General features: G+C 39.7%; 1 protein-coding gene across 1 annotated transcript in view; it reads right to left on the reverse strand.

Moving 5' to 3' along the window:
• LOC126263364 (dynein axonemal heavy chain 10) overlaps positions 1-26,859 on the reverse strand; it is a 1,742,213-nt gene that overhangs the window by 608,365 nt on the left and 1,106,989 nt on the right. The window contains exon 42 of the mRNA XM_049960456.1: positions 4,398-4,620. Coding sequence (XP_049816413.1) covers positions 4,398-4,620 — 223 coding nt within the window. The remainder of the gene's footprint in view (positions 1-4,397; positions 4,621-26,859) is intronic.

Consider the following 26,859-nt stretch of genomic DNA (forward strand, 5'->3'; position numbering starts at 1 on the left):
TAAAGATGTAGATATGGATCCCCTTACATGATAATGGTTTCCAACTTATATTGCAGGAGATGGAAACCTTTTGCATTTGCAATTGTATCCAGCATTTGACTATCACCCCATTTCATCTGTCTTCTAACTCAGAGGTGGATAAATTAATGGGAACTTGCAAGAGCAAAATGAAAAAGTCCTTGCCTGCCTCATTCCATGGCTATGTGCTGTTTGGCTTTCTAGGCACACCCGACTGACACAATTTAACAGGTGCAGTCCTGCCAAACATTTGCATGGGCACCAGCTGCAGGGCCTCTTAGATTTTTTGCACCTTGAATTGAGTGCACTGTGTTTTCTTCACACGGCTGCTGTTTGGTCTTGGTCTTTTGGTCAGCAGCAGGGTTGGTTGCTGGGAGTCATGGGAGGCCACATAGATCAGCATTTGTTTGTGGTGGATGTCAGGTGGGAGTAGCTGACCCATCATCAAATCAGTTGTGTCCATGACTAGTTGGACCTAGAATACTACTGTCTCTGTGCCATCTGGGAGATAGGGCTGCCTGTGGCATTTTCCTTGTAGCAAGCTACCAATTGTGGCAGCATGCACAATCACTTCCGCCCCTTTGCTCCCTCAGACATACTACTTTCACTTGCAGAATAAGGTTTCAGCAGTGGTTGCTCCTATACATCTCCATGCTGAGCCCATGGACTTGGAACCTGTTCTACTCTTACATCTCCATTTATACTCTACAAACCACCAGGAGGTGCGTGGCAGAGGGTATATCCCATTGTACCAGTTATTAGGGTTTCTTCCCATTCCATCCATGTAAGGAACATGGGAAGAATGATTGTTTGAATGCCTCTGTCCATGCTATAATTACTCTAATCTTATCCTCATGTTCCCTATGTGAGTGATACATAGGAGGTTGTAGTATATTCTTAGAGTTTTCATTTAAAGCCAGTTCTGAAACTTTGTTAGTAGACTTTCTCAGGATAGCTTACATCTATCTTCAAGAGTCTTCCTGTTCAGTTCTTTCGGTACCTCTGTGACACTCTGCCATGGATGAAACGAACCGGTGACTATTTGTGCTGCCCTTCCCCATATACATTCAATATCCCCTGTTAGTCCTATTTGGTATGGGTCTCACACACTTGAGCAATATTCTAGAAATGTTCAAACAAGTGATCTGTAAGCAATCTCCTTTGAGGACTGATTGCATTTTCCCAGTATCTACCAATCAACTGAAGTCTACGACCTGCTTTACCCACAGATGAGCCTATGTGATCATTCCATTTCATATCCCTACAAAGTGTTATGCCCAGGTATTGAATGAGTTGACCAATTTCAGCAGTGACTCATTGATACAATAGTCATAGGATACTAAACGTTTTGTTTTGTGAAGCATACAATTTTACATTTCTGAACATTTAAAGCAAGTTGCTGTTCTTGGCACCACTTTGAAATCTTATCATAATCTGGCTGAAAGTTTATGCAGATTCTTTCAGACAGTACTTCATCATAGATAACTACATCATCTGCAAAAAGTCTGAGGTTACTATTAGTGTTGTCTGCAAAGTCATTGATATACAACATGACCAGCAAGAGTTACAACATGCTTCCCTGGGGCACACCTGAAGTTACTTCTACATCCGATGATGACACTCTGTCCAAGGTAACATGCTGGGTCCTCCCTACCAAAAAGTCCTCAGTCCAGTCACGAATTCCACTTGATGCCCTGCATGATCATACTTTAGGCAACAAGCATAGACATGCTGATAAGTCAAATGCTTTTTGGAAATCAAGAAATACTGCCTTGCTCCAAGGGTTTCCATTTATCATACGAGAAAAGTGCAAGTTAGGTTTCACATGATCGATATTTTTGGAATCCATGCTGGTAGGTATAGTAGAGATCATTCTGTTCAAGATACTTAATTATGTTTGAGCTCAAAATACATTCTAAGATTCTACAACAAATCGATGTCAAGGATATTAGACGGTAGTTTTGTGGATCAATTCTACTACCCTTCTTGTAGACCAAGAACTGTGCAAAATTTTTTGTTTGAGTGATCTATGATGGATTATAGTTGTGAGAGGGGCTAACACAGTCCCAAATTCAGCATATACTTTGATAGTGATTCCATCGGGTCCTGGAGCTTCATTAAATTTTAATTATTTCATCTATTTCTCAACACCACTGACACTAATACTTATTTCACTCATCTTTTCAGTGTTATGAGGACTGAATTTGGGCAGTTATTCTGGGTTGTTCTTTGTAAAGGAACATCTGAAAATGGAGTTAAACATTTCAGCTTTTTACCCTTAATTTCAGTTCTTGCCTCATTTGCTAGGGACTGAACACTAGCTTTCGTGCCACTAACAGCCTTTACATATGACCAGAATTTCAGTGAATCTTGTTAAATATTATTTGACAGTATTCTGCTATGGTAGTCATTGAAGTCACCACACATCACTCTTGACAGCCGAATGTTTTTCATTCAGTATCTCTCTATCTGTAGCCCTACACTTTTTTTAAACCTACCATGCAATAATCTCTCTTCTTTAGAAGTTTCTTTAGAGTGACTATTTACTATGGAGGTTTCCTCCCATTATGAACTGTTCTACGGGGCACATATCTCTCCAGAGCATGGTCATCTAGTCTTTTAAACTTGAACAACAGTTCCTCCACATGCTCCTACCCTGTGCTAAAAGTTTCAAGTTCCTCACTGAGATATGACACTACCGATTTTTTTATCTAGTTTACTGAACATATATATCTTTCTGGTTGCTTTTGTTGTGCTTTGAACTTTTAATAATCATTGCTGCCACAACTTTCTCATGGTAACTGATACCACTTTCGATATGGACTTTCTCAAAGAGGTCAGGCCTATCTGTTGCCATTATATCTAATATATTTTCATCATGAGTGGGATTTATAACCATCTGCTCTACTTAGTTTTCAGAGAAGGCATTTAGTAATGTTTCACTTATTGTCTTATCATGCCCACCACTAACAAAACTTCATTCCTTTCCCCACTCACCTGTGAATGAGCCCCCCCCCCCTCCCTAGATGCAAATTGACCAGTATGTAATGCCAGCTTCAGCCATCTCCTGGTGGCAACAGCTGAGTTGTTGTTGCATACTTAAATGGTAAACCCATGCCATTTTAAAGCCATAGGTGGCTTGACAGGGGGGAGGGATTAAGTTTTCCGTTGACAGTTACTCCAATAAAAGCTGTTCCCTGTGGTACTTTACTTGATACTACATTTATAGCCATGGTATGCATAATTAATCATTATATACTTTACAGAAATAAATAACTCTACATTAAGTAACATTTTTTACATCATTTGTAAAATGTGAAAATCACTGTAAAGTATACAAAAGAGAGTAATTTTTATTGTGACACTTACTGTATTAAGATTTCTTTTCATTTGATTTATTGGTAGAGAGTGGGCACAGTTACTACTTATATTTGCTTTTACGAGTAATTATTTGGAAAACCCGCAGTTACCACTACCTTTTGTCATCTGCCTCACTCCTGATCCATAAGCTGTGTGAGCCACACATGGAACTGGACATGCTGGCAGACCACAGATATTACTTAATCTGCTGAGCTAAGGCTCACTAGCCATGGGTGTGGGGATTGACACCAGAGGCTCCACAGTTGGTTCTAGCATGAGTCTACAACACTAGCTGCATGTGCCAACTCAAAACTAGCTCCAATAACGTCAGTGATGTCTACACTTGTCTATATCTAGGTCAATGTAAGCATCCTGGCTTCAGTATACACCATAATATGAACTGGTACTTGTGATGCATCCCTCAAGATTTGGACAATGTTGAACTACTGATCTTGTATTGCCCCCAGCAGTTTCATGTTATTTTACATTATGCTGTTTTGTTCATACGATGACTGTAAGTTCAGTAAGTGACAGCATCATCTACAAACAATCTAAGAGGGCAGATCATATTGTCTTCTAAATCATTTATGTAGATCAGGAACAACAGGTGGCCTATAACACTTCCTTGGGGGACGGCAGATATTACTTCAGTTTTAGTTGATGACTTTCCATCGGTTGTAATGAAATGTAACCCTTCTGACAGGAAATCAAAAATCCAGTCGCACAATTGAGATAATACCGCATAGGCATGCAATTTAATTAGAACGCATGTGTGAAGAGCAGTATTGAAAGCCTTCTGGAAATCTAAAATTATGGAATAAATTTGATGTCCCCTGTCAGTAGCACTCATTACTTCATGACAATGAAGAGTTAATTGTGTCTCACAGGAAGGATATTTTCTGAATCCATGCTGGCTGTTTGTCAATGTAAAGGAAGGTGACACTATAATTTGTTTTTCTTCTTTGTTTCCAAAAATAAGACTATGAAATTTAAATATATATATTTTAAAAAATACTCACTTGTGGGTGACCTCTTCTGCTCTGTATCTTCAAGTGTTAGTATTCCTGACTGTTTCTTCACATAATCATCAAATTGCTCCATTCCTTCAGATAGCAGGGTTGCACCAAGTGAACAATACAGAGCTTCTATAAATAAACTCTCAAGGAGTTCCTCCATTACAGGTGGATGAGTCTCATCTGGGACTGGAATAAGTGCCTCAAGAACATAGCAAAGCTGGACGACCTTGAAGAGGACAACAATATTTTTCTAAGCTTACTGCATTTTTTTCAAAGCTTACTTTACGTTTTAAAGCTTATGACACATTTAATATGTGAATATAATAGTTAATTCAGAAAATTCTTGTCATCCCTGTCAGTTAAATCAACAGTTTAGATTCTGTTAATGTAAAATTACAAATTGCGCTTTCTTGTCTGATAAAATTCTTTGAAGTCTGATATCTAGCTGTGAAAATTCAGGAAAAAATAATGGTGTAATATGATTGTTAAGATTATATGCTTCCCACTACATAACGGATATTTTAATCTTCTACAGATTTTCTTAAAAAATTCCTATTGAAGAGGATCTGGAGGTGTCTGTGACATTGTTTATACAGGTTCATAAGGGGACAGCATGCTTACAGCAGCTATGTTCTCTACGGCTGTGTGTGTGTGTGTGTGTTTTCAATAGCTGAAACAAAACCACAAACAAATCTATTTGTTTCTCATCACTTCTTCTATAGTTTGGTTGTCATTCTTCATACCATTTTATATACTCATGCCAGAAAATACATTATTGTATTACTTTGTGCCATTAATTGACATATGTTCACTGAAGTGTAATTAAGTTCATTAGAGATACAGCATGATAACAGATTATTGAAATAGTAGTGATAACAACAATTCAAGTTAAATTCTTAAATTTCTTTTTAGTTCTGTAGGTGATGAAATTTGAGTAATTTGACCTACCCAGTGCTCTGAAATCGATTTGCAAATATTGCATTTTTGAAGTTGTACCCAAGTTAAAAGGCCAGAGCAATTACAAAGGGTAACAGGAACAGACAAAGGTTAACTATGTGACTATCTCATCTACATTTTCTCAGTTGGACATGAAATGAGGCAGAAGACATGGTCAGATGTCAATGTAACTTTGGACATGTCCTCACTATTAGTGGGTACGTAAATTGCTGGGTACGCTGTTCTCTGTAACAGGCAGAAGACCATCAGCAAACATTATGGTTGTTTATGTTTAGTGTTGTTATCAGGCCTGTGTGAACTGTATTAGAAGTTAAGTGATCACTGTGAAGAATATGGAGATGGCATGTAATCATGTGAGATAGTGTTATCAGTATCTGACAGAATTTGAAGGGAGACTTATTGTGGTCCTCTATTTGGCTGACTGGTTGAATCGTACAATAACCAGATTTATGGGACACTCGAATGTGAGAGTAGACTTGGCTGGAGAGCATGGGAATGTGACGGCAATCAGACTCATCATAAAGGTTCCGGTACCATGTCTAAACACCACAAGTGAGGATCACTACCCTGTACATCAAGAACATGCTAATCCCTTCACATCTGTGCTTGCCATCCCAGAATAAGTAACGGACTTCCTGCAGCAGTCTGTGCCATCCCCACCACTGATCAGAGACTAACAAAAGCCTCACTAGGGAATTACCATCCTATGTGTATGCTGCCATTAACACTACAACACAAACAGCTGCATTTGCAGTAGACTGCTGATGAGGGGTGTCACATTGTGTTCAGTAATGAATCACAGTTCTGAACTATCTTTGATCAACAACATTGAAGAGTATGGTGGTGACCTGGGGAGAGGTCCCATTCTTCCAATGTTTTGGAGAGGTGCAACTGTATTACTCTTGACAGTATAGTGTGTAGTCATTATTTCAGTTCACAAATGGTATCGACTGAAAAACTCTGATGGTGCAACGGTAGTTAAGGACATCTCTTGTCCTCATGTGTTATCTCTAATGTGATAGTATCACGGCATCATTTTTCAAGAGGGCATGCTCATCCACAAACAGAATAGGTATCTATGAACTTTCAGCATGATGTTGGGGTACTTCTGTGATCAGTAGGATCCCCAGATTTGTCTCCAATAGACCATGCATGGGACCAACTTGGACATCAGCTCCATCCAGTTACAACAGACATGGACCAGCTTTTCTCCATAGAGTATAAAGCAACTTTGACACTCTTCCCAATGGAATCAATGCATGCATTCAGGTCAGAGGGGGAACAATGTAAATTGATGAGATGGGACATGTTGCTAGTTTTTGGTACATTTGATACAATTTTGTAATCACTGAAATAACATCACCAACTCAAATCACATGGTGATGTGGCCTCTTTCAATTAGTATGCAACACAGGATCCCACCAAATTCTTCCATTTATGCCAATCTTCAGTTTCCTGTTGATGGTTGAATCCAACATCTTTTATAAGTCTCTGTCCAACCTGTCCAGTGGTTTTCCTCTCAGTCTTTTTTGGTAAATTGGGTTCCAGTCTAGAATTTATTTAGACCATCTGCCATCCTTTCTTAAAGTGACATGACCAACCCACTGCCAACTCTTTCTCTTGCGTCACTGATTTCTGCTGTACAGCTGACATCTACTGATTTCTTGCATTTTTTATGTACCCCAACACTGAACTTTACACTCCTCTTTGTGCTCTATGAGTTTTATAACAAAGAGCTCATTTAATGTCCATGCCTCATAGCCATAAACTATTACTGGTAGTATACAATGGTCAAAAACTGTTTTCTTCAGCTCAGTTGACATCTTCAACTTGAAAACTGAAGGATATCATCCATAAGCTTGCCAGCCCAGTTTAGTACATCAGAATGTTTCTAGATTTAAGTCTTCTTTCATATTTACAATTTGACCCAGATTTCTAGGTTTAAGTCTCCTTTCATACTCAACGAGTTGATCCAGACAGACCTATTCTGTGATCCTTCACTGTTGTATAGTTTCAACACATACAGAGAGTTCAAAAAAAGTGTCAAATACTCTGAGAAATGGTAGTACTAACTGAAACAAGAAAATAAGTCAATAAATGTGGGTGAGGAAATGCAAACTTTCTAAGATATGTCCAATAAATATGGGTCCAGAAATGTATAAACATGTTTACAGGAGGTGTTCAACATGGCATCTATAGATGACAATGTACCCCTCCCCCCTCAAGCATAAGGAATGATGCACCCTTTGAACTGTATAGTAGTTGTTGTTGTTGCTGCTGCTGCTGTAAGTGCTGGCCCACATCAAAGACATGACCCTGTAGTGTCTGCACATCATTGATTGGCGTGGTGTAGACCAATACCTTCAACTGTCCCCATAACCAAAAGTTGAGGGGATTGCGGTCTGGAGAAAGAGCAGGCCAAGGTATGCGCCTCCCCCCCCCCCCCCCCCCCACCCTTCCACCAAACCAATCCAGCAGTCCTGAAATATTTTTGTCAAATGTTCATGCACACTGTGACAAAAGTGTGCCATCATGCATGAACCACATCTGTATTTGTTGCTGGAATGGACAAACTCCAGAAAGGTGTGCAATATACACTCCTGGAAATTGAAATAAGAACACCGTGAATTCATTGTCCCAGGAAGGGGAAACTTTATTGACACATTCCTGGGGTCAGATACATCACATGATCACACTGACAGAACCACAGGCACATAGACACAGGCAACAGAGCATGCACAATGTCGGCACTAGTACAGTGTATATCCACCTTTCGCAGCAATGCAGACTGCTATTCTCCCATGGAGACGATCGTAGAGATACTGGATGTAGTCCTGTGGAACGGCTTGCCATGCCATTTCCACCTGGCGCCTCAGTTGGACCAGCGTTCGTGCTGGACGTGCAGACCGCGTGAGACGACGCTTCATCCAGTCCCAAACATGCTCAATGGGGGACAGATCCGGAGATCTTGCTGGCCAGGGTAGTTGACTTACACCTTCTAGAGCACGTTGGGTGGCACGGGATACATGCGGACGTGCATTGTCCTGTTGCAACAGCAAGTTCCCTTGCCGGTCTAGGAATGGTAGAACGATGGGTTCGATGACGGTTTGGATGTACCGTGCACTATTCAGTGTCCCCTCGACGATCACCAGTGGTGTACGGCCAGTGTAGGAGATCGCTCCCCACACCATGATGCCGGGTGTTGGCCCTGTGTGCCTCGGTCGTATGCAGTCCTGATTGTGGCGCTCACCTGCACGGCGCCAAACACGCATACGACCATCATTGGCACCAAGGCAGAAGCGACTCTCATCGCTGAAGACGACACGTCTCCATTCGTCCCTCCATTCACGCCTGTCGCGACACCACTGGAGGCGGGCTGCACGATGTTGGGGCGTGAGCGGAAGACGGCCTAACGGTGTGCGGGACCGTAGCCCAGCTTCATGGAGACGGTTGCGAATGGTCCTCGCCGATACCCCAGGAGCAACAGTGTCCATAATTTGCTGGGAAGTGGCGGTGCGGTCCCCTACGGCACTGCGTAGGATCCTACGGTCTTGGCGTGCATCCGTGCGTCGCTGCGGTCCGGTCCCAGGTCGACGGGCACGTGCACCTTCCAGCGACCACTGGCGACAACATCGATGTACTGTGGAGACCTCACGCCCCACGTGTTGAGCAATTCGGTGGTACGTCCACCCGACCTCCCGCATGCCCACTATACGCCCTCGCTCAAAGTCCGTCAACTGCACATACGGTTCACATCCACGCTGTCGCGGCATGCTACCAGTGTTAAAGATGGAGCTCCGTATGCCACGGCAAACTGGCTGACACTGACGGCGGCGGTGCACAAATGCTGCGCAGCTAGCGCCATTCGACGGCCAACACCGCGGTTCCTGGTGTGTCCGCTGTGCCGTGCGTGTGATCATTGCTTGTACAGCCCTCTCGTAGTGTCCGGAGCAAGTATGGTGGGTCTGACACACCGGTGTCAATGTGTTCTTTTTTCCATTTCCAGGAGTGTATTAATGAGACAGTCCAGATAATGCACACCGGGTAACCTTTGTGATAGCACATATGGTTGGTTGATTTGGGGGAGGGGACCAAACAGGGAGGTCAACGGTCCCAACAGATGAGGGAAGGATGGCGAAGGAAATCGGCCATGCCCTTTCAAAGGAACCATCCTGGAATTTGCCTGAGGCAATTTAAGGAAATCACAGAAAACCTAAATCAGGATGGCTGGGAGTGGGTTTCAAGCATCACCCTCCCAAATGCGAGTCCAGTGTGTTAATCACTCCCCCCCCCCACTCGGTTGCACATATGGCCTTATTAATCTATCACCAAGTATGCCTGAGCATATGTTGATTGATAATTGGTGTTAATGCCCTCTTTCCTGAATTGCTTGGGGATTGACATCTGCCCCTGCCCATACAACACTATCTCTTGCAAACTCTGCCTCATCAGTAAATACAATCTTGGATGGGAACAGTGGATGTGCAGCACACTTCCGCAACAGCCATTGACATAACTATCTGCCATGATGATCCTGTGGCCTTAGGGCCTGAACACACTGTAGATGATAGGGTACAGCAACTGTCCATGAAGTACTCCCCAAATAAGAGAGTGAGACATGCCTTCTGCTGCTGATAATCATTGCATACTGGTCCCAGGGGTTGTTTCTACCCAATGTAGCACAGGCTCCTCCATGTTAGGCATGCGGACTGAGCAGGGCTTTCACTGTGTCTTCCAAGGTAAAAGGGTACCTGTGTCCCTCAGATGCTGGAGAAGTCTGTCAAACAGCTTATCAGAGGGCACTCTGCACAGTGGATATTTTTCAGCTTAGAGGGCACGGGCTTGCAGACTACATCAATTAGCTAAACTGTAGCAGAATATCGTATCCACCATTTCACTTGTCAAGTAGTAGGCTTCTATTGCTAACAAGTGGTGGAAGACAGAAAATGTACTACACCATTTGTATGTACAAACACTGTAATAACAGTAAACATGTAAGTAAATCCACATTTGGAAGAATGTAAAACTCCATGATACATACACAGGGTTGACAGTACTGTCCAACAAGGCACACAGACATGACAGTTTTGAACACAGCCTACAAGAGACTTGAATCACACAACTAACTGCAGACCACCTAACGATGGAGCACCAATGCAATGACTGTGGTAATATCCACAACCAAGCATTGGACAGCCCTTCCTATAAACACATTTCTATCTCAGAAAGTATGCATTTCTGGATCCATTTATTGGACTTATTTTTGTTGTTTCAATGAGTACTCCCACCTCTCAAAGTATTTGATTCTTTTATTGAACACCCTGTATATTTGTGTGAAATCATTAACTGTATCTATCATTAAACAATGTGGCCTTTCAAAGTACTGAGATGAGGTATATCTGCAACTTCTGCTTGCATGAGTAATGGTCTTGGACAATATTCAGTCAGTTAAGTACAGCAATATTCCATTGGTTATAGTCCTATCTGTCCAGCTGTCTTTCTTGTGATTTGTCTCTGTCTCTTACAACACTGGCTTTGTCCATCAATTATCTTTTCTTCTGATAACATGGGAGGCCCATCAGCAGTTCATAGTGGACATTCCCCCCAGGAAGTTTGTGAAGTCAATATTGATCTGATGTCTTCTGCCCAATTTCTTGTCTTTCCTTGTAAATCTCAACATAGACCTTTCCATGCATCATTGATCATTGTGAAGTTCCAGGTTTCTGTTCTCTCTCTCTCTCTCTCTCTCTCTCTCTCTCTCTCTCTCTCTCTCTCCAATACTGTCATGTTTGGCCTGAAGATAGATGAATGACTTCCAGATGCGTGCCAGTCTAGCTTGAGGCACTGAAAGATTTCAGATCTTAATATTTACAAGCTGACCAAGATGTAGAAAATAAACAATTTTTTCAGCCTTCAGTTGCAAGGTAATTTTTACTTGTTTACCTAGGTTTCGTTTCCAGTAATGGAATCTTCTTCAGAGCCTATAAATTAAACCACATACGGACATATATTACTCACTGAATGCATCATCAGTCTAATGATTGAATAATAAAAAAATCGTGATACTTACAAAAAATTAAATTAATTTGAGAGCCAAACACTGGCCATGTCACAGAATAAAAATTAAAACAATAAAGACGCATAATCATAAGATTATGTCTGTCAAAATTAAAACCATTAAGGTGAACGTAGACGAAGCTACACTGGCCAGAAATAAGGACCACATGTGAGCGGCACGGAAACTAGGCGTCGCGAGCAGTTCCGCGGCGAGGCTTGGCCACGGCAAGCGCATGCGCGAGTGCAAGCGCATGCGCAAGCGTGAGCGCAAGCGCAAGTGCATGCGCGAGAGACAAACTGTCTCAAAATTATTTAGAGAAAATATACATATAAACAAAATGTGACTGAAAGCCGTCTTACAAATGGACAAACCTATCTATTGGTATGGCAACATTAAACAATTTACCTGAGAACAAACTACAAAGCCAAGGTATAAAAGTTTTTTACATTTAAATATTATAGTAAGAGAGCGAAGTGTCGAAACCATGCGTGCTAAGCATAAAATGTCTTTAACATAAAAACGCCTTAGCAACTATGTGTCATTACCAACCATATTACGAAATACAAAGACACACATGTACAATCGCACTATAATAAAGTAACAAAGCAGATAGGGAAACAGCATCGGCCATTCGAAGTGGACTGTGGGTCAACTCCACTGGAGTAAAGGTTGAAATCCTTCGAAATAACTTCTATTTTTTAGTTGCAACTGATCATTAAGTACGTTGTCTCTATCAATAATAAGATGTTTAAAAATTTGCAATTCTTTGAGGGTGTCTAGCCTGCATCCCTTGACACTTCATTATGCAAAAGCTCTGCGTCTTTTAGAGGCTTGGGAGCGTGCGCCTTTTGGACCAGATGTTCAGCAAATGTAGATCCTCGTGTTCCATCACCGCTTTTTGTTGGCAGATGCTCTTTAAACCTAACTGACAGTGCCCTTCCTGTCTGGCCAATGTAATAAGAAGGACATTCAGCACACGTGATCTTATACACACCTGACAGCAATGATTTATCAGTACCTTTATCTAGAGAATGTACTAAATTCTTTTTGAGGTTGTTGGTGGTAGAGTATGAAACTTTACACTCCAGATTTTTAATAAACGACCTACCTTATAGGATATGTTACCTATAAAGGGAACTGATATGTATTTCATTGCCTGGTGTTGATTGTGGGTACCTGAACTGGAAAGGGTGGTAGTCTTCCTTTGTGTTTTTTTGTTGAACACCTGTCTCACTACTTTTCGGAATTATCCAGATTTGGCAAATAATATAATATTCTATGCAAGATATGTAGATGACTTGCTGTTTATGTTTGAAGGTTCCCATGAAGAGCTAGAACTGTTATTTGCCACTTTCAATAACCTCCATGAAAAAGTCAGTTTCACGCAAGAAAATCAGACAGCTGATAGGACCTTAGACTATCTCCATCTGACTCTCTCCATTATTGGCAACAAAATAGATTTCAAAATTTTTCGGAAAGCAACCTATTCCGACATCATCATCGCAGATGATTCCACCCATCCACAGGCCCATAAAATGGCCTTCTTTCACTCGAGTATCCATCAAGCCCTTTCCATTCCGCTTTCGCCAGTCAACTTACAGAACGAATTAAAAGTCCTTGAAAACATCGCTCAGAATAATGGATATAAAACCCAGTATAGTGAGACAGGTGTTCAACAAAAAAACACGAAAGAAGACTACCACCCTTTCCAGTTCAGGTACCCACAATCAACACCAGGCAACGAAATACATATCAGTTCTCTTTATAGGTAACATATCCTATAAGGTAGGTCGTTTATTAAAAAACCTAGGGTGTAAAGTTTCATACTCTACCACCAACAACATCATAAAGAATTTAGTACATTCTCTGGATAAAGGTACTGATAAATCATTGCTGTCAGGTGTATATAAGATCACCTGTGCTGAATGTCCTTCTTATTACATTGGCCAGATAGGAAGGGCCCTGTCTGTTGGGTTTAAAGAGCATCTGCTGACAAAAAGCGGTGATGGAACACGAGGATCTACATTTGCTGAACATCTGGTCCAAAAGGCGCATGCTCCCAAGCCTCTAAAAGACACAGAGCTTTTGCATAATGAAGTGTCAAGGGATGCAGGCTAGACACCCTCGAAGAATTGCAAATTTTTAAACATCTTATTATTGATAGAGACAACTTACTTAATGATCAGTTGCAACTAAAAATAGAAGTTATTTCGAAGGATTTCAACCTTTACTCCAGTGGAGCTGACCCACAGTCCGCTTCTAATGGCCGATGCTGTTTCCCTATCTGCTTTGTCCCTTTATTATAGAGCGATTGTACATGTGTGTCTTTGTATTTCATAATATGCTTGGTAATGACACATAGTGCTAAGGCGTTTTTATGTTAAAGACATTTTATGCTTAGCACACATGGTTTCGACACAAATTTTTTAGTTACTGTAGCGGGGCTTCGCTCTCTTACTATAATATTTAAATGTAAAAAACTTTTATACCTTGGCTTTGTAGTTTGTTCTCAGGTAAATTGTTTAATGTTGCCATACCAATAGATAGGTTTGTCCATTTGTAAGACGGCTTTCAGTCACATTTTGTTTATATGTATATTTTCTCTAAATAATTTTGAGACAGTTTGTCTCTCGCGCCTGCGCTTGCGCTTGCGCTCGCGCATGCGCTTGGCCACGGTCGAACCTCGCCGCGGAACTGCTCGCGATGCCTAGTTTCCATGCCGCTCACATGTGGTCCTTATTTCTGGCCAGCATAGCTTCGTCTGCGTTCGCCTTAATGGTTTTAATTTTGACAGACATAATCTTATGATTATGCATCTTTATTGTTTTAATTTTTAATCTGTGACATGGCCAGTGTTTGGCTCTCAAATTAATTTAATTTTTTGTAAGTATCACGATTTCTTTATTATTCAATCAGTAGACTGATGATGCATTTCAGTGAGTAATATATGTCGGTATGTGGTTTAATTTATAGCTTCTGAAGAAGATTCCATTACTGGAATCGAAACCTAGGTAAACGAGTAAAAATTACCTTGCAACTGAAGGCTGAAAAAATTGTTTATTTTCTATACATATACGGTTGCTGACGCACTGCATTATGTTAAAGATTGGACCAAGATGTATTTTTGGACAGTGCCTAATAGTGTATTTTCGATTTGCACATTTCCTCCAATGTTCCATTTATTTAAGTTTTGTCTTGAAAATTTTTATTTTTAGTACAACTGCCTGATGTATACATACAAAAAGAGTCACCACAATCATCAGCAGCAACCATAGCAACTTATCATCCACCATTGGATAAAGGCTTCCTTTAGTCTTCCTCATGTATTACATTCTTCAGCTAAGGGGGGGATAAAAATATGGAAATATCATGAGAAATGCATACCTGAATATAAATGCAGATTCTACCCAGGGCTGTGGGTTGCCCTGTCATATCTGACCATGAATGGCACCTGTGCAATGTCCTCAATACATTGCAAGTGTTAGCAATGGTCAGAACAGTGTTCTGTGTAGTTGCAAATGCATAATGTCTGAGCAAGTGAATCCGAACATGGGCAAAATGTTGGTGCTCACATGGTGGGAGCTTCCATAACCAAGGGAGTATATTTGTTGGTCTTTCAATAGGTTTTGTCTCACAGATTTACACAGCATACAGGGAAAATGGAAAAACATCATTCCCTGTGCCGCAACATAGACGAAAATGTGTGTTGAGCCATCATGACAGACAGTCATTGTAACAGGCTGTGATGAAAAATAAAAGGACAACAGTTGTAAAAGTCACTGCAGATATGAATGTCGCATAACACTCATGAACCCTGTTAGCACCAAGACCTAAAGGGAGTTCCATAAGCTGGGATTTGCATGGTGTGCTGGAATTTTAAAACCACACATCAGTGATGCAAATGTCCATAACAGGAGAATGTGGTGCCAAAGCCATAAAACCTTGACTATCACGCAACTGAAGAAAGTCATTTGATTTGTTGAGTCTTGTTGCACTCTGTTTCCACCTTCTGCCTGAATTTAGATTCAAAGAGTGAAACATGGGGGTTTTATGATGATTTGGGTAGCCATACCACAGTATTCCCTGAGCCCTTGTATACTCTGCAAGGTTGCATTACTACCATTTTGGCTGATCACCTCCATCACAGAGTAAAATGTTTGTTCCCCAATGGTGATACCACGTTATAAGATGACAAAGCCCCTGTTCATAGAGCTTGTATCATCATTTTGTAAGCACAAGGATTTTCTCATCTCCTCTGGCCACCACAGCCGCCAGATCTCAATATCATATTAGGCATGGATTGGGTCTTAAAAGTTGGTGTAAGCTTCTCTTGGGAAGAAAAGAAAGTTATAATTACTGAACCTGAGAAAAACAGTATTCTGAAAACAGACTTGTTCATCCTTAGCTGTGGTAATTCTTGTAACCATATCAAAACTGTCGTAAGCAAGGTAGACAACCAAGCCATAAGTGGTAACACATCCTTTGATCATATAAATGAACAAAATTTTGAAGAATTAGTCAAAGTCAAATTGAAGGAAGTTGTAAATCTAAGTGAAAGTCAGAAAAATGAGTTAAGAGAAGTGTTATGGGAATTTCAGGATACATTTAGTGAGAGACTGGGGAAGGTAAAAGACTATTAGTGCAGACTTCAACTCAGAGGTCATCATCCTTTCTTCCTAAAACCATATGGCATTCCATTCTTCAGGAAAAAAAGATGTAGATAGGGAGTCCAAAAAATGGAAACTTGGGGGATTATAGAAAGAAGAAGAAGTGCATACAACACCCCATTAGTAGTGGTATCTAAGAGAAATGGTGGGGTTAGACTTGTACTTGTTTCTAGGCACCTTAATAAGTTTTTGATTAGATAAAATGACCATCCTGACAATATGGATGAACTTCTGCACAAATTTGATAATGTAAAATTTATGAGTGGTCTAGATTTTACATCTGGTTTTCACCAAATACCCCTTGAACTTGATTCTAGGAAGCATATTGCGTTTTTGGCAAAAGTTCACAATATTGTGTTGTTCATTTTGGATTGAATGTATCTATTCATGAATTTATCACAGCATTGGATTTTGTATTAGGTGATGAATTGTCTTCAAAATTAATAGTATATGTAGATGACATTCTTGTAACTAGAAAAACCTGGGAAGATCATTTAGACCTTTTGAGACAAGTCTATTCAAAATTGAGGGAAGGGGGAATGACTGTAAAATTGGAAAAATGTAGTTTTGGAGTCAATGAACTGAAATTTTTAGACATAATATTTCAGAAAAGGGAATCTTACCTGATAAGGATAAAATTAAGGCCATTGTAAACTTCCCTACTCCCAAGAACAAAAAACAACTCAAGTCCTTTTTTGGTCTCACTGGATTCTATAGAAAATTTCTTAGTACCCAAGCTTTAAATGCAAATTGCTTATGTAATTTACTAAAAAAGAATACTGTTTGGGATTGGACACAAGAATGTCAGGATGCATTCTTGGAAATAAAACAACATCTGTCCAAAAGTCAAATGTTGTACAGACCTGTTATGTCATTACCATTCTGTATAATGACATATAGTAGTGAGATAGGTTTAGGGGCACACTTGTTTCAAAACATAGAAGTAGAAGGAAAATTAGACACCATTCTGATGTTTAAAGCTTTCCCGGCATACTGATTGTTCCATAAAAACACAGGAGAACTGCCGGATATCAATAACATCCTGCCATGATATTTCGGCGCAGAGTCTTCTGGCCATCTTCAGGTGAGTGCCACTGTAGTAGTACTGGCGAGTATGCATTGAGCTCCACTACTTAAAGCCGTACTGAGGTGACATTGCGCATGCGCTGCTCAGCATGCGCATTCATAACAGCTCTGTGTGCCGCACCTCACGCCCTCCATGGTAAAAGCTTGGCGTATCGATATCAGATTGATTTTCATCTTTATGCAGATAACTACATCGACTACAAAGTTTCTCTATAACAGGATTCTAAGCAGAGTTTAGCTGATAACTGCTATCTCGATTGATGAGAGTCTCATTGTCAGACAATCTTATTTCCACAGATCCATTGATAATCAAGCTCCAAAAGTTTGATGTATGGGCCAAAATTTTTGTGTCGTAATTCGTGAAATAGTCTGTGGAAATACAATGTTCAGTGATTGTGGACTTGGTGGGCTGGAGAAGGCGAGTATGCTGTTGGTGTTCCACAATGCGTTCCTGCACGTATGATTTGCCACATTCACAGAATTTTGTAAACACCTGATTTACGCAGGCCCATGTCGTCTTTAACAGATCCCACCAGTGATGAAATTTTGGAAGGAGGGCGAAAGATGACTCTCACTTGATACTTTCTCAGTATTCTGCCTATCTCTGAAGAAATATTCCCAATAAATGGTAGATAAGAAGTCGACCTGAAGGCCTCTTCCTCTTCCTTGTTCCGTCATTTGTAGGTCCTCATCACTCTGTTCACTTGCCTAGGTAAAAAGTCATTCTTCAGAAATACTTTTTTGCAGGTGTTCCACTTCTGCTTTAAGACTGTCAGCATCAGAGATAGTATGGGCACGGTGGATCAAGGTTTTGAGAATGCCCGTTGTTTGTGCTGGATGGTGGCAACTAGTAGCTTGTAGATACAGGTCTGTTGAGTGGGCTTTCTGTACACCGAGTGGCCAAGTGTGCCATCACTCTTCCATCGCACCAAGATGTCTAAAAATGGCAGACAACCATCTTTCTCTATCTCCATGGTAAACTTTATGTTTTTATGTATGGATTTCCTGTGATGTAAAAATTCTTGGGGACAGTCCAGACCATGAGGCCACACTATAAAAGTGTCATTAGCGTATCGCCAAAATACTGTTGGTTTAAAATTGGGCATCAAGAGTTCATCAAGTGACTGAAACCAAACAGTTCAGTTCCCCCTAGGCTATATGGACTGCCTAAGATCCACAAGGAAAATGTGCCATTATGTCCAATTGTGAGTAACATTGGAGCAGCCACCTACGACCTAGCAAAATTCTTGGCATCTTTCCTCAAACCAATGATAGGCAAGTGTGCACATCACATAAAGAATTCTGGTGATTTTATCAGTCGACTTCAGTCACTACAACTGCAAAGTAACAACTTACTGGTCAGTCTTGATGTGGTTTCTCTTTTCACAAAGGTGCTTCTGGTGGACTTACTACACCTCATTGCCAATATGTATGGTGCAGACATTACAGCATTGTTTGAGCACACTCTCTCATCTACATATTTTACATTTAACAACGAATTTTACGAACAATCTGATGGTGTTGCCATGGGGAGCCCTTTGTCTCCCCTGGTGGCCAATCTTTTTATGGAAGATTCTGAGGAGAGAGCGTTCGACTCTGCCACTTTTAAACCGACAGTATTTTGGCGATACGTTGATGACAATTTTATAGTGTGGCCTTATGGTCTGGACCATCTCCAAGAATTTTTATGTCACATGAACTCCTTACATGAAAACATAAAGATTACCATGGAGATAGAGAAAGATGGTTGTCTGCCATTTTTAGACGTCTTGGTGCGACGGAAGAGTGAAGGCACACTTGGTCACTCAGTGTACAGAAAGCCCACTCATACAGACCTGTATCTACAAGCTACTAGTTGCCACCATCCAGCACAAGCAATGGGCGTTCTCAAAATCTCGACCCACCGTGCCCATACTTTCTCTGATGCTGACAGTCTTAAAGTGGAACTGGAACACCTGCAGAAAGTATTTCTGAAGAATGGCTTTTCACCTAGGCAAGTGAACAGAGTGATGAAGACCTACAAACAATGGAACAAGGAAGAGGAAGAGGCCTTCAGGTCAACATCTTATCTAACATTTATTGGGAATATTTCTTCAGAGATAGGCAGAATATTGAGAAAGTATCAAGTGAGAGTCATCTTTCGCCCTCCTTCCAAAATTTCATCACTGATGGGAACTGTTAAAGACAATCTGGGTCTGCGTAAATCAGGTGTTTACAAAATTCCGTGTGAATGCAGCAAATCATATATAGGGCAAACAACATGAACTGTGCAGGAACGCATTGTGGAACACCAACAGCATACTTGCCTTCTCCAACCCACCAAATCCACAATCTCTGAACATTGTATCTCCACAGACTATTTCATGAATTACAACAACACAAAAATTTTGGCCCATACATCAAACTTTTAGAGCTCGATTATCAATGAATCTGTGGAAATAAGATTTGTCTGACAATGAGACTCTCATCAATTGAGATAGCGGTTATCAGCTAAACTCTGCTTGGAATCCTGTTAGAGAGAAACTTCATAGTCGACGTAGTTATCTGCATAAAGATGAAAATCAACCTGATATCGATACGCCAAGCTTTCACCATGGAGGGCGCGAGGCACAGTGCACGGAGCTGTTATGAACGCGCATGCTGAGCAGCGCATGTACAATGTCACCTCAGTACGGCTTCAAATAGCGGAGCTCAGTGAGTACTCACCAGTACTACTACAGTGGCACTCACCTGAAGATGGCCAGAAGACTCTGCGCTGAAATATCATGGCAGGACATTAATGATATTTGGCAGTTCTCCCATGTTTTTATGGAAGAACACCATTCTATTGCTTTTGCTAGCTGTGTTTTACAAAAGTATGAAAAATCATATACAGTCACAGAGAAGGAACTACTTGCTATCCACTGGGCATTCAATAAATTTAAAAATTATCTGTTAGGGCACAAAGTAATTGTCTTCTCTGACCATAAAGCACTGTCTTACATTCAGGAGTGCAGACTCTATCATGACTGTATAACAAGGTGGGTTTTATTTCTTCAACAGTTTGACTATGAGATCAGATTTATTCAGGGTAAACATAATGTTATTGCAGATGCCCTTTCCAGATTACCAGTGGGTGCAGATTTTGAAAATGCTTATGGAAAGGAGGAGAAAGAGTTGAAACTTATGCACTTATAGGGTGTAAAAGATGAAGCTGAAATACTAAAAATTTGTAATGATATTTGTAGAAACCAAAATCATGATATCTAAAGGGTTGATGCAAAGCATTTCACCAAATAAAAACCTTGAACTGAGTGCTATTGATTTATATGGACCACTACCAAAATCAAGGGGAGGGTACAGTTACATCTTTATCATAGTTTATGTTTTCTCTAAATTTATAAAACTGTATCCATTAAAGAAAACAACCAGTAAAAAAATTATCATCAAGCTGACGTATCATTATTTCACAACTGTTGTTATATCCCAGGTCATCATGTCTAATAATGGGTCACAGTTTACATGTAAATGATGGAAAAACTTTATTGAAGTTACAAGAATAAAGCATATTTTGATTTCGGTCTGTCACCCGTCGAGCAGTCCAGTGGATAGGTACATGAGGGATATTGGAAGGCTTTCCGGAACATATTGTAGTAAAAATCATGTTACTAACAAAGAGATAGAGGGGCTGGCCAGTACTTACCTCAGCTCAGTACAGTCGATAGATACACAAAACAGAACAGAAAATTTATGTATCCTAGCTTTCGGAACTTTGTTCCTTCGTCTGGGAGGAGAGAGGGGAAAAAAGGGGAAGAAGGGAAAGTGGATTCAGTTACTCACAATCCAGGTTATGAAGCAAGGTGGATTCAGTTACTCACAAGCCAGGTTATGAAGCAGTTTACCCAAAATCCAAGAAGTTATTTGGACTGCACAATGTTACAGAGCTAAAACTCTACAAACATGACCCATAAAACAGTCATTAATAAGTAAAATGCTGCTGGTAAAGAAATAGTTCGCTGGACCAACTATATCACATCATTGTTTTATTATTCAAGGAAAACTTCCTGTCAAAGTGTGGAAAAAGTATGAAGTAGATTTTGCATTAATCTGAATTGTGTTTGTACTGATTTCTCTTTGTTCTCTAAAATACACATTCATTAAATTTAGTATGAGATCAGTGTGTCAGACTACAAACAATTCTACTGTTTCATAGTAATGTTTCTTAACAACAGCCAAATGTAATGATGTGCACACTTTTAAAGTAATAAGATATGAATAGTGATTGTGTGTAAGAAAACAAAACCTTGTCATTTGTAAGCTATGTCAGATGGAACATTATTTAATGGATAAAGCAAACTGAAGGTATTTGTCAGATTATGAGAGTGTGCATTGAAAGTCCAAGGTATGTTGTAGTGTGTTACAAAAATATGGTGGACTGTCATGAAATTTAATTATGTGAATTAAGAATGTATTGAGGTTTAGAGCATTATGGAGACAGATGTGTTACATTTGAAACTCTTGTGATGAATTGAAGGTTATATGGAACTAATTTTGAGATTTATATTGTGAGAGAATATTTTGTAATAGTTTAGATAATTTGATGTTCAAGTGAATGAAGAGATGTTATGAATTTATCCCATGCTCTGTTACACAATTTGAAATAACTTCTATTCATGACAGAATGCTATTTGAGACACATGAGAGTAAATCAAAATGAAACACTGTTTAATAATGATGTAAAGTTGAGGTACAAATACTAACAATTTGACACAGTGGAAGTGATGAGTTTGTCATAATTTGACCTATAAAGCTGACATAGATGTACAATGTGAGAATATTGCAATGATAGAGACACAATCATATAAGGAACGTCTCAGCTACTTTATTGTAAAGGAAACAATAAATCATAAATATGTAAACCAGTCTGACTCAGAAAATACAGTGCTGATCACGTATCATTGAATTTGCACTTGATTCATCATGTGATTACATTTATCACATATACATGAACTCTCCGTAAGAGACAGCCATTTAACATTGTGTATAAGTATTGCATCATTTTGAACTGTCTATTTTATGTGTGTGGTTAAAAAAACCTGTTTATTTTAGAATAATGATTTCTTTAGATTTAATGGTTGTTTTGGGCACAAGACATGCCATTTGGTATTTTATTGAATCACTTATATTAAAAGGTTGTGAGAGATGCCCTCATTCCACAGTTCACTTAATGCAATCTAAAGAAATCCCTGACACTGTTATCTGCTATCAGAAGAATTAGTTTAACTAAGATACATTAAGTCAGTGTTGAAGTAAACTTGAATTTACACAGATACTATATAATTATATACCCATTTTAACATGGCTCTGCAGCTACCATGATCAGTTAAATATAAGGTGCCATATTTTGTTGTCAGCTATAAGTCCACTACACTTATTACTCAATACAGCCAACGTAACCTTCAAATTGAATATTATGGAGAGTATATATATAACTAAGATCCCTTGGGAAATCAATTTTATTACTAACTACTGGAAATGGAATTTTTATTACAGTGTGTGTATTAGATATATTATGTTCCATGTCTATACTATAGTTAGAGATATAGTCAGACTCACACTCTTCCTAAAAAATTTTATCCATGCATGACAAAACTTCTTCCAAAAATTAATGCTATATGGACATTTCAGATAAAAGCTGAAAAAAGCGTAATACTGAAGGCTGAGGAGGAAATGTGAAAATACATTTTTAAATTAGCATGGACAACCAGTACTGAGACACTGTGAGCAAGGTGGTGATCATCTGATAGACATTTATCAAGAGACGAGAAGGCATTGGTAAGTACCATAAGTGAACTACTGCAATGAAGATTGAATACTGTGTAATCAAAGACTCAAATGGAGAGAGAGAGAGAGAGAGAGAGAGAGAAATCCTCCAGAAATTTAAATTTGTGAGCCTGAAGAGCTTTAAACCACATGTTAAAACTTCTCTTCTGCATGAGTTCAGTTGTAAAAGTTTGGGACTTATCTCACCTATTGCACATCCTTTTCATAGTGATACAAATTAATTAAGAAATACTTAAAAAGACTAATTTGTGTGGAATAATTTTAAGTAATATGCTTGTTATGTTGTACTCAATCAGATCTTTTCTGGAGGAAACAGTTTTGCATGTCTTAGGACATATTAATCAGTGGAAAAGTTAATGTTTACACGAAGTGTTTATGTTCCATAGTGACACACAATCCCATGCATGGCATGCATGGACTTGTGTGTGTGTGTGTGGGGGGGGGATATTATAACATTTATTTCTGTAATTTCTTTTCATGTAATATTTTATGTAAATATTGTCTTTGGCTTCGAGTTTAACAACTCGAAGGGACTTTTATCTTTAATCATGCAGGGAGGAGATGGATCTTTGGAACATGAAGTTTGGGGTCTTAGATATCTAACGCTGGTTGGGTAGGTTGTGATTCAGATGTGGTTGAAGATGATGTTTTAGTTTATACTGGTGTAGAAGTGTTACATGTGAGATTTATTAAATATGTGATGTGCATAAACTAAAATAGCCTTTTCTCTAAAAAACAAAATACCACGTTACCTTGCAAACCTGTTAGTCTCATCCGAACATAAAGAAAAAGGTGGGAACCTCTCAGTGGAATCACGCGTAGACTTAATGAGGCCAAGATATACTATGAAGACAATAATGAAGAGATCAGTGTAAAAGCTAAGTACCAACACTGTTTGTACTTGTTAATGACCTCTGACTATAAATTTGAACCTCCTGTAGTTCACGAAGTCACCATGTGGACAAAGGAGTAGGACAACTTATAGACTGTGGAAATGTAGGAAGGAAGAGGTCTGTTAAAACTTTGCAGAGAAAGGTATGTGATTGCTATCCACCTCCAGCAGCATTGTCTGATATTTTGCAGGAAGAATGGTAAAAGATTCCCCTGAAAACCATTATAGACCTGTATCTATTCATTCTGAGATCCTGGAAGTTGTCTTGAATGCCAACAGTTTCCCTGCACTGTATTAGGCATGGTAAAGTGTTTTGTTTTTTGCACTTTCATATCTTTATCCATCCACTGTACACCATCAGTGTGGCTCCTCCATAATCTGTTTAAGATAACTCATCATGTTTGAGATCATAACATAGGGGCAGATGTGGATTCTGACCACAATCTATTGGTTATGAACTGCAGATTGAAACTGAAGAAACTGCAAAAAGGTGGGAATTTAAGGAGATGGGACCTGGATAAACTGGCTGAACCAGAGGTTGTAGAGAGTTTCAGGGAGAGCATAAGGGAACAATTGACAGGAATGGGGGAAAGAAATACAGTAGAAGAAGAATGGGTAGCTCTGAGGGATGAAGTAGTGAAGGCAGCAGAGGATCAAGTAGGTAAAAAGACGAGGGCTAATAGAAATCCCTGGGTAACAGAAGAAATATTTAATTTAATTGATGAAAGGAGAAAATATAAAAATGCAGTAAATGAAGCAGGCAAAAAGGAATACAAAAGTCTCAAAAATGAGATCGACAGGAAGTGCAAAATGGCTAAGCAGGGATGACTAGAGGACAAATGTAAGGATGTAGAGGCTTGTCTCAAAAGGAGTAAGATAGATACTGCCTACAGGAAAATTAAAGAGACCTTTGGAGAGAAGAGAACCACTTGTATGAATATCAAGAGCTCAGATGGCAACCCAGTTCTAAGCAAAGAAGGGAAGGCAGAAAGGTGGAGGGAGTATATAGAGGGTTTATACAAGGGCAATGTACTTGAGGACAATATTATGGAAATGGAAGAGGATGTAGATGAAGACGAAACGGGAGATAAGATACTGCGTGAAGAGTTTGACAGAGCACTGAAAGACCTGAGTCGAAACAAGGCCCCGGGAGTAGACAACATTCCATTAGAACTACTGATGGCCTTGGGAGAGCCAGTCATGACAAAACTCTACCATCTGGTGAGCAAGATGTATGAGACAGGCGAAATACCCACAGACTTCAAGAAGAATATAATAATTCCAATTCCAAAGAAAGCAGGTGTTGACAGATGTGAAAATTACCGAACTATCAGTTTAATAAGTCACAGCTGCAAAATACTAACGCAAATTCTTTACAGACAAATGGAAAAACTGGTAGAAGCCGACCTCGGGGAAGATCAGTTTGGATTCCATAGAAATGTTGGAACACGTGAGGCAATACTAACCTTACGACTTATCTTAGAAGAAAGATTAAGAAAAGGCAAACCTACGTTTCTAGCATTTGTAGATTTAGAGAAAGCTTTTGACAATGTTAATTGGAATACTCTCTTTCAAATTCTGAAGGTGGCAGGGGTAAAATACAGGGAGCGAAAGGCTATTTACAATTTGTACAGAAACCAGATGGCAGTTATAAGAGTCGAGGGGCATGAAAGGGAAGCAGTGGTTGGGAAAGGAGTGAGACAGGGTTGTAGCCTCTCCCCGATGTTATTCAATCTGTATATTGAGCAAGCAGTAAAGGAAACAAAAGAAAAATTCGGAGTAGGTATTAAAATTCATGGAGAAGAAGTAAAAACTTTGAGGTTTGCCGATGACATTGTAATTCTGTCAGAGACAGCAAAGGACTTGGAAGCGCAGTTGAACGGAATGGACAGTGTCTTGAAAGGAGGATATAAGATGAACATCAACAAAAGCAAAACGAGGATAATGGAATGTAGTCAAATTAAGTCGAGTGATGCTGAGAGGATTAGATTAGGAAATGAGACACTTAAAGTAGTCAAGGAGTTTTGCTATTTAGGGAGTAAAATAACTGATGATGGTCGAAGTAGAGAGGATATAAAATGTAGACTGGCAATGGCAAGGAAATCGTTTCTAAAGAAGAGAAATTTGTTAACATCGAGTCTAGATTTCAGTCTCAGGAAGTTGTTTCTGAAAGTATTTGTATGGAGTGTAGCCATGTATGGAAGTGAAACATGGACGATAACCAGTTTGGACAAGAAGAGAATAGAAGCTTTTGAAATGTGGTGCTACAGAAGAATGCTGAAGATAAGGTGGGTAGATCACGTAACTAATGAGGAGGTATTGAATAGGATTGGGGAGAAGAGAAGTTTGTGGCACAACTTGACTAGAAGAAGGGATCGGTTGGTAGGACATGTTTTGAGAAGGGATCACAAATTTAGCATTGGAGGGCAGCGTGGAGGGTAAAAATCGTAGAGGGAGACCAAGAGATGAATACACTAAGCAGATTCTGAAGGATGTAGGTTGCTGTAGGTACTGGGAGATGAAGAAGCTTGCACAGGATAGAGTAGCATTGATAGCTGCATCAAACTAGTCTCAGGACTGAAGACCACAACAACAACAACATATTCTAGGAATCTGAAACATATGGATGTCAATGAGATAGGATATTTTTTTGTGTAACACCTCTGTTACCCTTTGTGTAGATGTGTGTAATTTGTGTTTTCTTCCAACTAGTGGACGCAAGTTTTTGATCAAGGCATATGAGAAATGTTATTGTTAAAATGGAACTCAGCTCAGCAGCAAATACCATACAGAATTTAACAGTGGTTCCAGAGTCCTGGAGACTTGTTTGATTGTGGAAAAGGTGAGAAGTAAAAAGACTGGGTTTGGTGGTGAAATGAGGGAGGTTTTCTTAGGTTTTCACTACATATTAACACTTTTCGCATTTTCTCATGTAATGTGACTGTGTAGTGCTGGAATGGGAACAGGGAAAGGGCTAGATGG

The sequence above is a fragment of the Schistocerca nitens genome, chromosome 6 (genome assembly GCF_023898315.1).
Source record: "Schistocerca nitens isolate TAMUIC-IGC-003100 chromosome 6, iqSchNite1.1, whole genome shotgun sequence".
NCBI classification, from domain to species: domain Eukaryota; kingdom Metazoa; phylum Arthropoda; class Insecta; order Orthoptera; family Acrididae; genus Schistocerca; species Schistocerca nitens.